Below are 13,428 nucleotides of genomic sequence, written 5' to 3'. Positions count from 1 at the left end.
AGGGGATGATCACCTCCCTGCTCCTGCTGCCCACACCATTTCTAATGCAGGCCAGGATGCTGTTGGCCCTCTTGGCCACTAAGGAGAAGGGAAAAGCATCCAAAAAATTTAAGAAAATACGCAGGTATATCCCCTCAGAACATACGGAATCTTGTAGCAGCCTTGTTTCTGGAGCCTTTCAAAGGACAAAAAAGGAGTAGTTAAAGTTTTTGTATATTTTTCAGTAATTAATTGTGGCTTCAGTCTGAAAAAGTGACACCAGAAACATAAAAAATGAACTTAGATCATTCTCTTGACTTCAGGCAAGCATGCATTCAGCAGAACAATATTTAAATATTGTTGGTTATTTAAATAGTTAGCCAGCAGAAGTGCTAAGGTCAGAAACAAACTTTCTACCTTCTCAAAAATTAATCCCTTGCAGTTTCTCCCGTACAGGAGAGGATGAAAGTAAATCTAACCCTTACTGAAGACTTGTGATCTATCTTTCTTACTGTTCTAATGGAAGGGGATCCAGTTACCATAGGACAGCAACTTCAACACTAAGGAGACATCTACCTAGAAAAAATAAAGGATTTATCCAACCAACCATACATCTTAGAGAAGATAATTGCTACCAGGTTTTTACACTTTGGTGGTCTCTTGAGGGATCGAGGCTGTCAATAACAGACAATAACACAGAAGAGTTTTCTAGGTTTAATTTATCTTATATATTTAGACATAATTACACTAGATCAGAAACACCTCTGTACTAAATCAAACCAAAAAAGCATCTTATTGTTTCAGACAAAGATTGTAAAAGCAAATATCCAGGAAGATGAAATATAGCAGACAGTGCAGCAACACTTCCCTAAAACAGTTCAGCAGTCTCTCAGAGCTTACAGCTCCAGACTTCTTAAGCTGCCTTTTATGTTGAACACACTCCCCTGATTTTACTACGTGACTTTGTTCTATCCCCCTCTTTAATAGCATGTAAGCTCTTAGCACTTGAATCATTATCCACTGACAGAGATTTCACAGCTTAATTAAACAGTGAGGAAACAACTCCCTAAATTATACTTTATTTTGCCTGAGATTAACAGATGGAAGAACTGTGAATCAACTCCTAGAATTTCTGTTCTTAAAATTTCTTTTACTAAATTATTTACTAAATGCATTTTTTTCCCCAGTTATCAGCCAGAAAGGATGAATAAGTCTTTAAGCGATTATCACAAATCTTACAATCAATAATGCATAGTTCCCATGTTTTAGTCCAGTGACACCACTGTGTCGTGCTAAGGTGGTCTACTATTCTACATCCGTCTCTCTACATCCAATTATTTTGTTTACCGCTGGTAATAAAGATTGCAAGCTTTCAGAGTAAAACGACCATTTCTTCTGAATGTCCCAGCTCTTAATAGGAGCTAGCTTACAAGAGACACTCCTAGGTTTTGGCATGTTAAAAGGATTCTCAGTAATACGTTTTTATTTTTCAGCAAATTAACGCAATGTCATTCAACTTCTACCACAGAACACAAACTTCTACTACTTCTAAGAAGTCGTGCTTTGTCAGTGAACTGTGAAATTCACCCAAACTTTTCTTCAAAAAAAAAAAAAAAGTCCACAAATTTTAAGCCCGCAAACATTGCAAACACTGCACAGACACTAAGTATAAGTATCAGCTAATGAAGTTAAAGCAGCTCACAGTTTCTTTCAGCTGTACAAGTATCTGCCCAAGTGACACAAAGGCCCAAGTGACAACAAAATCTTAGCCTTGCAAGCATGCATTAGAGACACTGCCACCTACTTGATCTATTTAAGGCCTTTGACATCACTGTATTCAGTTTTCACATGAAACAGAAATGTAAAATGAATATCGTTGTATGGTTCTCAGATATCTAAGCTATGTAAAAGTGCATAATAAAAAAAAAAAAATTGAACCTTTCATTATAGTCATTTGTGAGTGTCTAACCAATGTCAATACCGTGGAGAAATACCAGGAACTTCAAAGTGAGAATCTGTTTACAGGAAATAAATATTTTGCAGCTGGACAAAGAACTAGAATTGAGGAGATTTTAGTTCAATTTCCTGATATGCCTCAACTGCTTGCATTCATTACAACAAATAACTCAATCTGTGTGGCCCTAATTGAAGTAACAGAGTTTCTTTGTTGTCTCATTCATACTAAATGAAGATCTTAATCAGGAACTTAGTTTTCCTAACATTTCAATGGCAGAATGTAGACTCAAACACAGATAGTGTAATGAGGACATAATAGATTAAAACACAAAGACTCTGATAAGAACTCTTAACACACTTTCTAAGATAACAAAATCTAAAAGCATAACAATTTAAAAAACAGTCAAAGAAGAAATAGAGAAGTAATGATAATTAAATCTACCTTTCTACCATAACAGAATGCTTGCAGACAAATTAAAAAATAATTGTGGTGTCTTTAGCAAATTGCTATCCATTGCTAACACATATATTGCTACTAACAAAAAAAAATGCTTTCTAGAAAGACTTTTTCGGGTTTTCTTGAATAAAATCCTTAAATGATATTTTTATTTTTGAATGCCTGATGCATTCAACACAAGCAAAAGCAAAATAACAGTCATGAAATTCAATACATGCTTACATATTCGAAGTCATAGGAAGTAAATGTATCTTTAATTTAGGCTCACTGCACAAGAAAAAAAAAAAGAACTTCTACAATTACAAACTACAAAAAAATTACAGAACTCAACTTGTAATTTATTGGAATATATTTTTATGAAAACATAACTAACCACTTACCATGGTGTTTAAAGTGAGTGTTTACAACTGTACTGTAACACTTCTAAGGAAAGAAAAAAGGAAAAAAAAATACAAAACTAGTTACTGATTCCTACATGCACAGGAAGAGACTTGTTGGTTTTTAAGTGTTTAGCCACACATCTCCATTTGCCCAAACTATTTCACATACTTACAGAATTACAAAGGATTCTCCCTGTGATTTAACGTTTCTGTTTACTGTCATGAGGACACGTCTTGGGAACCAGTCCACAAAAACAGACTCTGGTCTGCCTCAAAGGAAAGTTTTCATCATTCTTCTCAAACAAAATTAAGAATAACAGATGGAATTTACAGAGGTACTGAACAGGAAAATTAAAAGATCTAACTGTTATTTGGGTAGAGTTCTACTTTTGATAAAAGTACTGATAGCAATAATGCAACCAGCTTCAGCTGTTAAGTAAACCAGTAACAACTGGCCTAATTTAAACTCAATTCAGACTTCTAAAACACTGTTCAAATCCCAAGTATCTACATGTGCAAAGTTAAAGCCCATATGTAGCTCCTTCCACTGTATCTCGTCACTCTATACTTTCAGTTACCCAACTTCTGTATGTACAGCTTTACTAACTTATGAGAAGCTAAATTAAAATATTGAAGTCAGAACTTTATTAAAACTTAGAAGACACTACCTAATTCAAAGATATCATCACTGACATGGACTTCTTCAAGGGGTTTTTGATGTGTAATTAGAGTAGTGCACAGACTGTTTCACTACAAAAAAAAAACCAAAAACTATTTCTGATCTACTATTTTTTAAGACTTTGTCACAGAGAGGAAGAAATTAAAATGAAGTATTAAAAAGCCAACTTTGTTCCTGAATTTCAACTGCTAACAACAGCTGTTTTACATTATTTTATCCACAAAATGACATACATGAAAATTCAAAAGGATCAAAAAGCAGGACACCAGATATTCTTCCCTAAAATGACAATTCCAACTAAACTGCTTTATAATTAATATAATCTTTTAATGAGAAGTTTCACATGACTTTTGCTAGCTTTGTTATACTTCAAAAATACATGTTTTGTCCAAACAAATGATTGAGTCTCCTAAATTGTACATACCTGGTACTGCTGGTAGGCAGATCACCTAACAGCTGTAGCCACAAGGCTTGGAGGGCTGAAAAAACGTGCCTCACCAACTCGAGTAAAGAATTTTTACCCAACATCTAACCTGCATCTCTCCTCTTTCAGTTTAAAACCATCCCCTTGTAAAAAGGAGACTGTGTGAAAAGTCTATCTCATTTTGTTTCTTAATTCCCCTCAAGTAAGTGGATGGCCTCAATGAAGTCTCCTGGGAGATCTTTTGTCCAAGCTGAAAAAGGTCAGCGCCCTCAGCCTTTCTTGTAGGAGAGGTGCTCCACCCCTCTGATCATCTTAGTGGCCTCCTCTGGACTGCTCCAAGGGCTTCACATCTGCTTTATGCTGGGGCTCTAAGCCTGGACGCAGCACTGCAGGTGGGGTCTCACGAGGGCAGCGTAGAGAGGGACAGTCTTCTCCCACTCCTGGCTGACCACTCCGCTTTTGATGCAGTCCCAGATACCGTGGGCCTTCTGTGCTGCACGTGCAGTGCTGGCTCATGTCCGCCTTTCGTTCACCAGGACCACCATGTCCTTCTCCCAGTTTGTACACTTATCCGGGATTATCCTGACCCAAGTGCAACACCTTGCACTTGCCCTTGCTGAACCTCATTAGGTTCTCATAGGCCCATTTTTTAAGCTTGTCCAGGTCACTTTGGATAGCATCCCTTACTTCTATTGCATCAACTGCACTGCTTAGCTTGGTGTCACCAGCAAATTTGCTGAGGGTGTACTCAATCTTGCTGTCTACACTGTTGATAAAAATGCTGAACAGCACCAGTCCCAAGACAAACCCCTAGGGAACACCACTCATCACCAACCTCCATCTGGTGATACCACAGCCTCTGACTCCCTAGCTGTAACCATCCAAATAGTTCTTCTTTCACCAAACAGGCTAATCTTCAAACCCATCTCTCTCCAATTTAGATGTAAGGATGTGGTGCATGGCCATGCCAAATATTCCCAGAAACCATGCATCTTTTTGGCAATTCCATGGCTACATTCTATTAAATGAGCTTGCTAATTTGGAATTTACTTGCACTTTGCAATTTCATTCTGCTTCTGTTACATCTAGCTAGGATTACCCCAGCTCTTCTACAGTGCCATTTTAATCATTTTCGTAACAAAAATGTCCCACCATACCATTTATGAATTCCACCTTTATTTTGACATACAAAAAAACCACAAAGATCCTCACTGTACTACAGCAACAAATGTACTGCGTGCTAATCCAACACATATCCCTTTCAACACAGTTGTTGCTGTCTGCAGCTTACACAGGCCTTACCAAGATCTGTGGGCTTTTTTGTCTGCTCAACTCCATCTTCTTGTACTAACAGGTTTTCACCAGGCTATTTGGAAAACCATGTCTTAACACTAAAATAGAAGACCCTCTTCCTGCATAGATAATTATTCATTATTCTGAAGTACAGTATTATTCTGAAGTATTATGCACAGAGAAAATAGTTTTATTAAATGCAAAGGTAAGAAAGAAAAATTATTGGCATATCATGTTAGTTTGGAAAATGTAGTAGCTTTCTGTATATATAAGTGTAAAAAAAAAAAAAGTGTTTCATTTACATACTAAATGAAAACTATGATAAGACTGCAACCCTTCTACCACTCAGGATTTGAAGGCACATTTGTCACATCCAATTTTGCACAAAATCACTAAGGCCAGAAAGAATCTTTAAGATCATTTAGTCTAATCATTGACCCATCACCACCATGCCTACTAACCCATGTCCCTCAATGCCACATCTACTCTTTGTTTGAAAATCTCCAGAGACAGTGACTCCAGAACCTCCCCCTGGACAGCCTGTTCCAATTCATTGCCACTGTTTCTGAGAAGAATTTTTTCCTAATACCCAACCTCTGCACACTTAGAGCTACCCTATTCTCAAAGCAATAAAAAAGGCATTTCAGAACAGAAGATGGTCTTGATATCATCCCAATCACCTTATTTTAATCTTCAACCTTATTACACAAAATCCCAAAGCACCACAATGATGCACACCCGTCAGATGCTTCTTGTTCCTCTTTTTCAAAATGCCCCCCAACCTTTCACTTCAGAGACCTCCATCAACCTACTATACTGCATAAATCTTGTTTCTCTGTTTAATCCTGAATGCTTCTCCGCATCTCAATAATTACTCACTAATCAAAATGAATCTCTATTATAAAAAACTATAATTCTAATCGGGCACACTTTAATTTCATGGTTGCATTTACTCCCTTATACATGGAGCTGTCTTCCACAGAAGATCATAAAAAGGGACATAATCTATCTGCAAATTTATCAGACTGTACTGTGTTAAAGTCGTGAGCTTTCTGAATAACTTTTTTCTAACAGAATTCAGTGAAATTTTGCTGGCCAACAAGCATTTGAAGAGTACTCTTAAGCCAGTAATTCTAAAATGTAAATTAATATCAGCATGCCTGTGAAGTTCTTACAATATCCATAAGACAACAGACTCCAAAAGATTCTTAGCATATTTGTTTTGAGGAAGTATCATAAAATCTAATGCACATGTTTTTTTTTCTGCCAAGGTATTTAACCACAGTTTAATGCATGCACTCTTTCCTCAGGAGTACTACTGTTAGTACCAATCCCTCTGGAAGACTGCCTTAATAAGCAGGGTAAGCAAAATCAAAGTACTGCCTATATAACTGGCTAGTCATCTGTGTAATTACTAATGTGAAGATTCCTTCCAAACGGACTGTCAAAAATTGCTCAAAAAAAAGTGCTTGTGTCCCAAGAGGTAGGATGGAAATTACAGAGCTGCAGATTTCAGTTTCAATTCCTTTTTTAATGCATTTCAGTGGTTAGAAGCAAAAAATTGTAATCCTGGTTGACTAACCAGGGTAAGGTAAAAAGAAAACAAGTGGTACAAAATCATAGAATCATAGAATCACCAAGGTTGGAAAAGACCTAAAAGATCATCCAGTCCAACCATTCACCTATTCCCAATAGCTCCCACTAAACCATGTCCCTCAACACAACATCCAGCCTTTCCTTGAATACCCCCAGGCTCGGTGACTCCACCATCTCCCTGGGCAGCCATTCCAGTGCCTGACCACCCTTTCTGAAAAGTAATACTTCCTCATGTCCAGCCTGAATCTCCCCTGCCGTAGCTTGAAACCATTCCCCCTGGTCCTATCACTAATGACACAAGAGAAGAGGCCGACCCCCAGCTCACTACAACCTCCCTTCAGGAAGTTATAGAGAGCAATGAGGTCTCCCCTGAGCCTCCTCTTCTCCAGGCTGAACATTCCCAGCTCCTTCAGCCTCTCCTCATATGGCCTGTGTTCCAAACCCCTCACCAGCTTTGTTGCCCTCCTTTGAATACGTTCCAGGGCCTCAATGTCTTTCTTGCAGTGAGGGGCCCAAAACTGAACACAGTACTCAAGGTGCAGGCTCACTAGAACCTTTTGAGCTGGAAAGGACCTTTAACAATCATCTAGTCCAACTCTCCCACAACAAACAGGAGACATATACAGCTAGATCAAGTTGCTCTGAGCCCCATTCAGCCTGACTGTGGATATCTCCAGGTACACCTCCTCTCCAAGCAACCCATTAGTGCCCCTCACCACCCTTATAAAAAAATGTCTTCCTTATAACCAATCTAAATCCCTTGTCATTTAGTTTGAAACTATCTCCCCTCCTCCTACCCCAGCAGACTCTGCTAAAGAATCTGCCCCCTTCCTTCTTATAGTCCCTCTTTAAATACTGAAAAGCAGCTATCAGTTCTCACTGAAGCCTTTTCATCTCCAGGCTGAACAGACCCAGCTCCCTCAGCCTGCCCTTGCAGGGGCAGTGTTCTGTTCCCTGGATCATTTTTGTGGCACAGCGGGTCCAAGCACCTCTTGTATAAGAATTCCATAACTGGATGTGCTATTTGGGAAGAGGTCTCACCAGGGCAGAGCAGAGGGGCAGGATTGCCTTCCTATGCTTCTTCTGATGCAGCACAGGATCCAGCTGGCTTTCTCGGCAGTAAGATCACATTCAGCTGGATCATGCTCAATTTGCCATCCATCAGTATTCCCAAGTTCTATTCAACATAGCTGCACTCCATCCTTACACCCCCCCAGCTTATACTGATAGCATGGGTTGCTGCAAATTACGTGCAAGTCCCTGAACTTGGATTTATTGAACTTCATGAGATTCACCTGGGCCCACTGCCTGAGTCTGTCTAGGTCTCTCTGGATGGCATCTGGTCCCTCAGGCACTTCAGTTGCGCCACACAGCATGGCATCATCCACAAACTTGCCGTGTGCACTCAACCCCAGTGACAATATCATTGATGACGATGTTAAAGATCACTCGTCATGGTACTGATCCCTAGTACTTGCCATTGATCTCTAACAAGGCATCAAGCCACGGACCACCATTCTCTGGATACTATCTCACAACCAGTTCTTCATCCATCAAACATTCCACTCATAAAATCCACATCTTTCCAATTTGGGGAGAAGGGTGCTATGGGGGACCATGTCAAAGACACTACTGAAGGTGAACATCCCATATCAACTCCCTTTCCATGGATGATCTGCTCCAAGGTCTTCCCCAGCACCGGGGTGACACTAATATGTCGGTAGTTTGAAGGGTCATATTGACCCTTCTTAATTTGAGTACTCTACTGCCCTTTTTTCCAGCCACCAGGGACTACACCTGACTGACATAATTTTTCAAACACCATCAAGAGTGCCATGGTGATACAAAAGTGAATTCCCTCAGGACTCTGTGACACCTACAATAAAATTTCATTTGCTAAGTATGATTGAACGTGGGGATTAAAACACAAACTTACATTATTGAAAATATGAAAAATAATGACTTTCATGTCTGTTGGTTCATTTCTTTCAAGTGTATCCATGCTCCTTAAAGGTTCAATTTTTTACTACGTGTTTAATTCTTCTACCAATTCTACCAATTGGTATGAAAAATTACCTCCTCTTTCAGTGCATGTTTCTTCTGCTCTAAACAGATTTCTTTAGCACGCATCAACTGCAGAGTCTCCTTAGAAACTGCATACTGAAGCTTTTCCATACGTTCCACTGCTGCTGCCCATGCTGCCTTACCAAATTTCTTCTGGTCTGCTCGCATTCGGTCATACACAGCTACAGAAGGGGAAAAAAAAAGGTAAACATTGTATCAGTCTTCTCTTCGGATCTCTATAATGATTATACTGTTGGGACTGTGCACATGTTTGTATCCAAAAACATACAAAGTTCTCTTAAGAGAAGTCATTCTACAGAGTAGTAACCTTCATATTTGAGGTTTAAGAATTCTTAGGATTCACATTAGTATGCAATTCCATATTTGTTTACCATTTCGTTATTATAAATCCAATTTTTGTTATTCAGAGAAACTATTCTGAACACATATTACCTGAATGTCAGAACCACAAGTTCAGAACTTTTGACAACAAAAATACAGGTTATTGTTATCATGTGGTCTTGAAGTGCATCCCAGGTTCCCCCTGCTTCTGAAAGCCTCTACCGTAAGCTACTGAAATCTCCAGTTTCCCTTTGCAAATTCTACAGTGCAGTCATAAATTTAATGCAGAGTGAAATAAGAATTCCAATTCAAAACAGAATTTGAGGTTGACTTCAAATGCAATTCAGAAAGAATAATGAATTTAACAAACCTATTTTTGTTAAACAGTGCTTTCTTTTTAAACTCAAAATAAAGATTGCTTTATGGGATAATTATATAACAAGGTACAATCATCCCTTAATGTACCAAGTTGAACTAGAATCTTTTAAAGAAGCCCTCAGAGTAGCAACAGTCCCAGATGTGACTCAGGATTTCTCTTCCTGAGCCCCAGAAAAAAATATAGGCTAACTTATTTCAGATTTTCACCATTTTTAACATATGGAACAATCACATAATATTGATCACACATAACTTTACAGAGCAAAAGACAGGGAAGTTGCACAACCAAAAATAGTAGCATTCAGTCCCTAGGTGTCAGAAAATACCAATCACTATTGTTAGAGAATAAATATCTATTTGCTCTCATGTTTTTTTTTCCTCTGTCATGTGTTCTTATGTATGATCTCCTTATGATCAGCAGGAGGCCAAATAAAGCAAACAAAAAAACCAACCTGCACACCTATCTTGTACATTTATCAAAAACTCCAGGCATTTCATTTTTGCAGTGTCCTTCCCTACAATCCTGACAGCTGTACATGAAAACATTACATGAAGAAAATAAATAAATAAAATGAAAGGAACTCTAAATACACTTTTTATTAACTAATGAGGTGTTTTACTTGCCACATTTGTCATATTAATGCAGAAGCTAAATGCCTTTAGAATTTGCTCTAATTAATATGTTTGAACTAGTTTAGTCCCTTTTTCAGGTAAGATGAAGTTTTATATTAACCCTAAATTGAATTGTTTTACAGTGATTGCTTCTTTTGAAACAGATCTATTCATGAAGATGACAGGAAACCTACCCATCAAAAAAGACTTTCTTCCAGGGGTACAGCTCATTCATGTATTTGCACAATCACTACCACCAAGGCAAAGAAACAGACAGGAACTCGCATTCAAGCAGGGGAAAGAGTGGGACAAACTTCTGTCAGCAGTAGTGCACAGTCAAACAAAAATAGAGAAAGTGAAACTGCATCCTGAGGTTTGTTTACACTAATTAACTGATTATTTTGGTTAAAACCATACAAGAATAAGAGCACAGATGTCTGTGCAAGCCATATGTCCTTGCTTAACTACACTGACTCATTTAGTAAAACTATGTGAAACATTTATCTATGAAGACTTTCAAACAGAGCTGCTTTCAGAGCAGTTAAAGCTGAGCTGTTGCTTAGTATTCAGAGCTATAAAAAATTTTACTGGAAGGCAGCGAGGAAAGGAAAGGGAAAAGCAATGGACACTTACTATTGTGGTTTGCCATATCCTCTGCACAAGACAGAATCCATCAAGGATTCCATGTTTCCTAAATCTTTTGCAAATGTAATTGCCACTAATAAAATCCCACCGCAAAGCTGGTTGTGAAATTTAAAAATTTATATGCTTCTGCTATATATAAAAATATATACTGCTTCTGATGGCATTCTGTAAAAACTTATTTGAGAAAGATTTCAACATACACAGAAATAAAAACAAATAAGAACGACAATTGTCTTTTCCTCACAGAGGTTTGATAAAAAAGGAAATCACACGGTACTATACAGAACATGATAAAAGATCTTTAAAGATTAATGTTTATTTCGAGTACAGGATAAAAGAAAATAATTACCTTTCTGTGCTTTAGCTGTTATTTCAAAGTATTTAACTGTAAGATCTTGAATAGAAAGTACAGCCATGTGGGCTTTCCTCTGCCAATCAGCATCTTCTTTCTGCAGACTCTCGATTCTTCTGGGGCCTAGGTAGTCATTCTCTATTGAGATCTGAAAATAAATCAGACTGTAGTTAATAATACTGCTTGCTTCTGAACAGTGATCAGATTCAGGCTAAGAACAAAAGAAAGAAAACAAAATAACAAAAAGAGAAAACTACAACAAATCATCATGGCTTTTATTCAACAGGAAAAAAAAAAAAAAGGTGTTCCTTTCTGTTGAAGAAGTACATTCATGGCTTCATTATTACTCTTACAAGAAGCACAACAAACTCAAATATAAATCTGATTTACCAGTAACTTCTCATTAAATACCATATCCTCAAACAACAAGCATGCTTTATCCAGGCTTTCTCCCAGCCTGGAATATTCCGATCTGAAGCAAGTGAATGCTCTTAGATAATAATAAAGATGGAAAAAGGGGATGTCGTGGGATGCTGGGAAATAATCATCAGTTTTAGGAATTCTTCTTTGTTTTAACAATGACTTTAAAAATATTTCCCCAGTGACTGGGAATTTAAATACTTTTTCCATTCCTAAAATGGAAGCAATTTCAATTCTATAATAACTATTTGAAGACAGCAAGAGAAGTGGGATTTCTTTTAAAATAAAAAAGTAGCTGTCTCCTCCTATTTTTTGCACACTTCTTAAAAAAGGTTGAGGTTGGTTAAGCGCTGTAACTGAGGAAAAAAAACAAAAAAAACAAAAAAAACCACCACCTGGATTTTCAGCAGACATTTATGCTGGAACCTGCAATTCCAAAGCCTTAATTCTGAATATTTTTCATTTATGTCGGCCAAAAAGACACCTCAATACTTTAGACAATAATCCCCAAACTGAAAACTCAGTCTTCTGTGCAACCAGATATTTAACCTGAAGTTCTAATGTCTCAATGTCAAAATGTCTCCTCCCAGTTTCACAGAGCTTTGGTAAAAAAGCCATTCCACTTTGCAGTATCACTACAAATAGTAGGCTTTTTAGTTATTATTCAGAATCTACCTCTGCGTATCCACTTATTTCTTACAGGGATGATTGTTATAAGCAAATATACATAGATAACTTCTATCCTCAAAAAATGTTTGTAGTAGTTTTATATGGTATTTTAATCTACCTCATATATACATTTCATATTTCTGAAAACCCTAAAAAGGCAACAGGCAAAATAAAAATGTAAACAAAGTGTAAGTGAATATTAATTTTTTCTTGTAACACATAATCCAATGAAGCACATATATATCATGATTTTCATACATAATGATTATGAGTGGACAGGCAAGAATTTAAAAATAGCAGTCAAACCATAGGTATAAATCAGATAATCATGATAAAAGTAATACAGTTAGAAGCCTTCCTTTAGCACTCTTGGGTAGAAATTACATAATTTGATGTTGAAATTGAAATGGGATCAACAAGTAGTGTGAGTAACATTATTACTAGACATCACTTCTAGAAGAATAAGAAGCCACAATACAGCTCTTAATATTTCTTCATCCAATTTTGCCTGCCAAAACATTATTTACACGCAGCACAGGCTAGAGATTTAGCATCTTTTAATACTATTGTATCCTTGTTCCAGAGATCAAATATTTACAAGTAAGAAAAACAGGAAGCATCTTTTCATTAACTGCAATCCCAATTACATCATCTATACTATCATCAATTACATCATCTATACTATCATCAATTACATCATCTATACTCTCATTCAAACTGTGGTTATTCATTTGACAAAGTACAAAAAAATCTAAGCAGCTTTTGCCTTAGTAGCATTTGTGAAAGTACTGACGACCACAGAGATGGAGACCAGAATACACCGCTTGTCCCAATCATCATTTGTCACCTGTGACAACCAGAGGTATTTGAGGGTCACAGCAACAAATTTGGATAAGAAAGTGCAAGAATAAGAGACAAGAGTCTTGGGTATCAAGAATTTCAAATGAGCTACTGACTCCTGGAGCAAGAATCCTCATCTATGCTAACATCTGTTTGAGACCATGCACTATGGACACTAGCTGCCAGCAGAACACCTCTTAGACCATTCAAGGTGCAGTAGAGGTCAAATGGATCAAAGAAGATTCAGGGAAGTTGACTGTCCTTCTGTAATGCCCAGAGCTTGGCACTGAGCAGCCAAGATAATTTCATGCCATTGGAAGGAAAACAAGCAATTCACATTAC

The 13,428-nt window shown here is 37.5% G+C and overlaps 1 protein-coding gene across 1 annotated transcript in view; it reads right to left on the bottom strand.

Annotated features, from left to right (window-relative positions):
- JMY (junction mediating and regulatory protein, p53 cofactor) overlaps nt 1-13,428 on the bottom strand; it is a 66,063-nt gene that overhangs the window by 26,376 nt on the left and 26,259 nt on the right. Inside the window, exons 3-4 of the mRNA XM_052670189.1 lie at nt 11,155-11,305; nt 8,841-9,010 (exon numbers count right to left, since the gene is read on the bottom strand). Coding sequence (XP_052526149.1) covers nt 8,841-9,010; nt 11,155-11,305 — 321 coding nt within the window. The remainder of the gene's footprint in view (nt 1-8,840; nt 9,011-11,154; nt 11,306-13,428) is intronic.

This window comes from Tympanuchus pallidicinctus, unplaced genomic scaffold (assembly GCF_026119805.1).
Source record: "Tympanuchus pallidicinctus isolate F22 unplaced genomic scaffold, pur_lepc_1.0 scaffold9, whole genome shotgun sequence".
NCBI lineage: Eukaryota > Metazoa > Chordata > Aves > Galliformes > Phasianidae > Tympanuchus > Tympanuchus pallidicinctus.
Note: the sequence above shows the minus strand (reverse complement) of the source record. Positions and strands in the feature narration are given on the sequence as shown.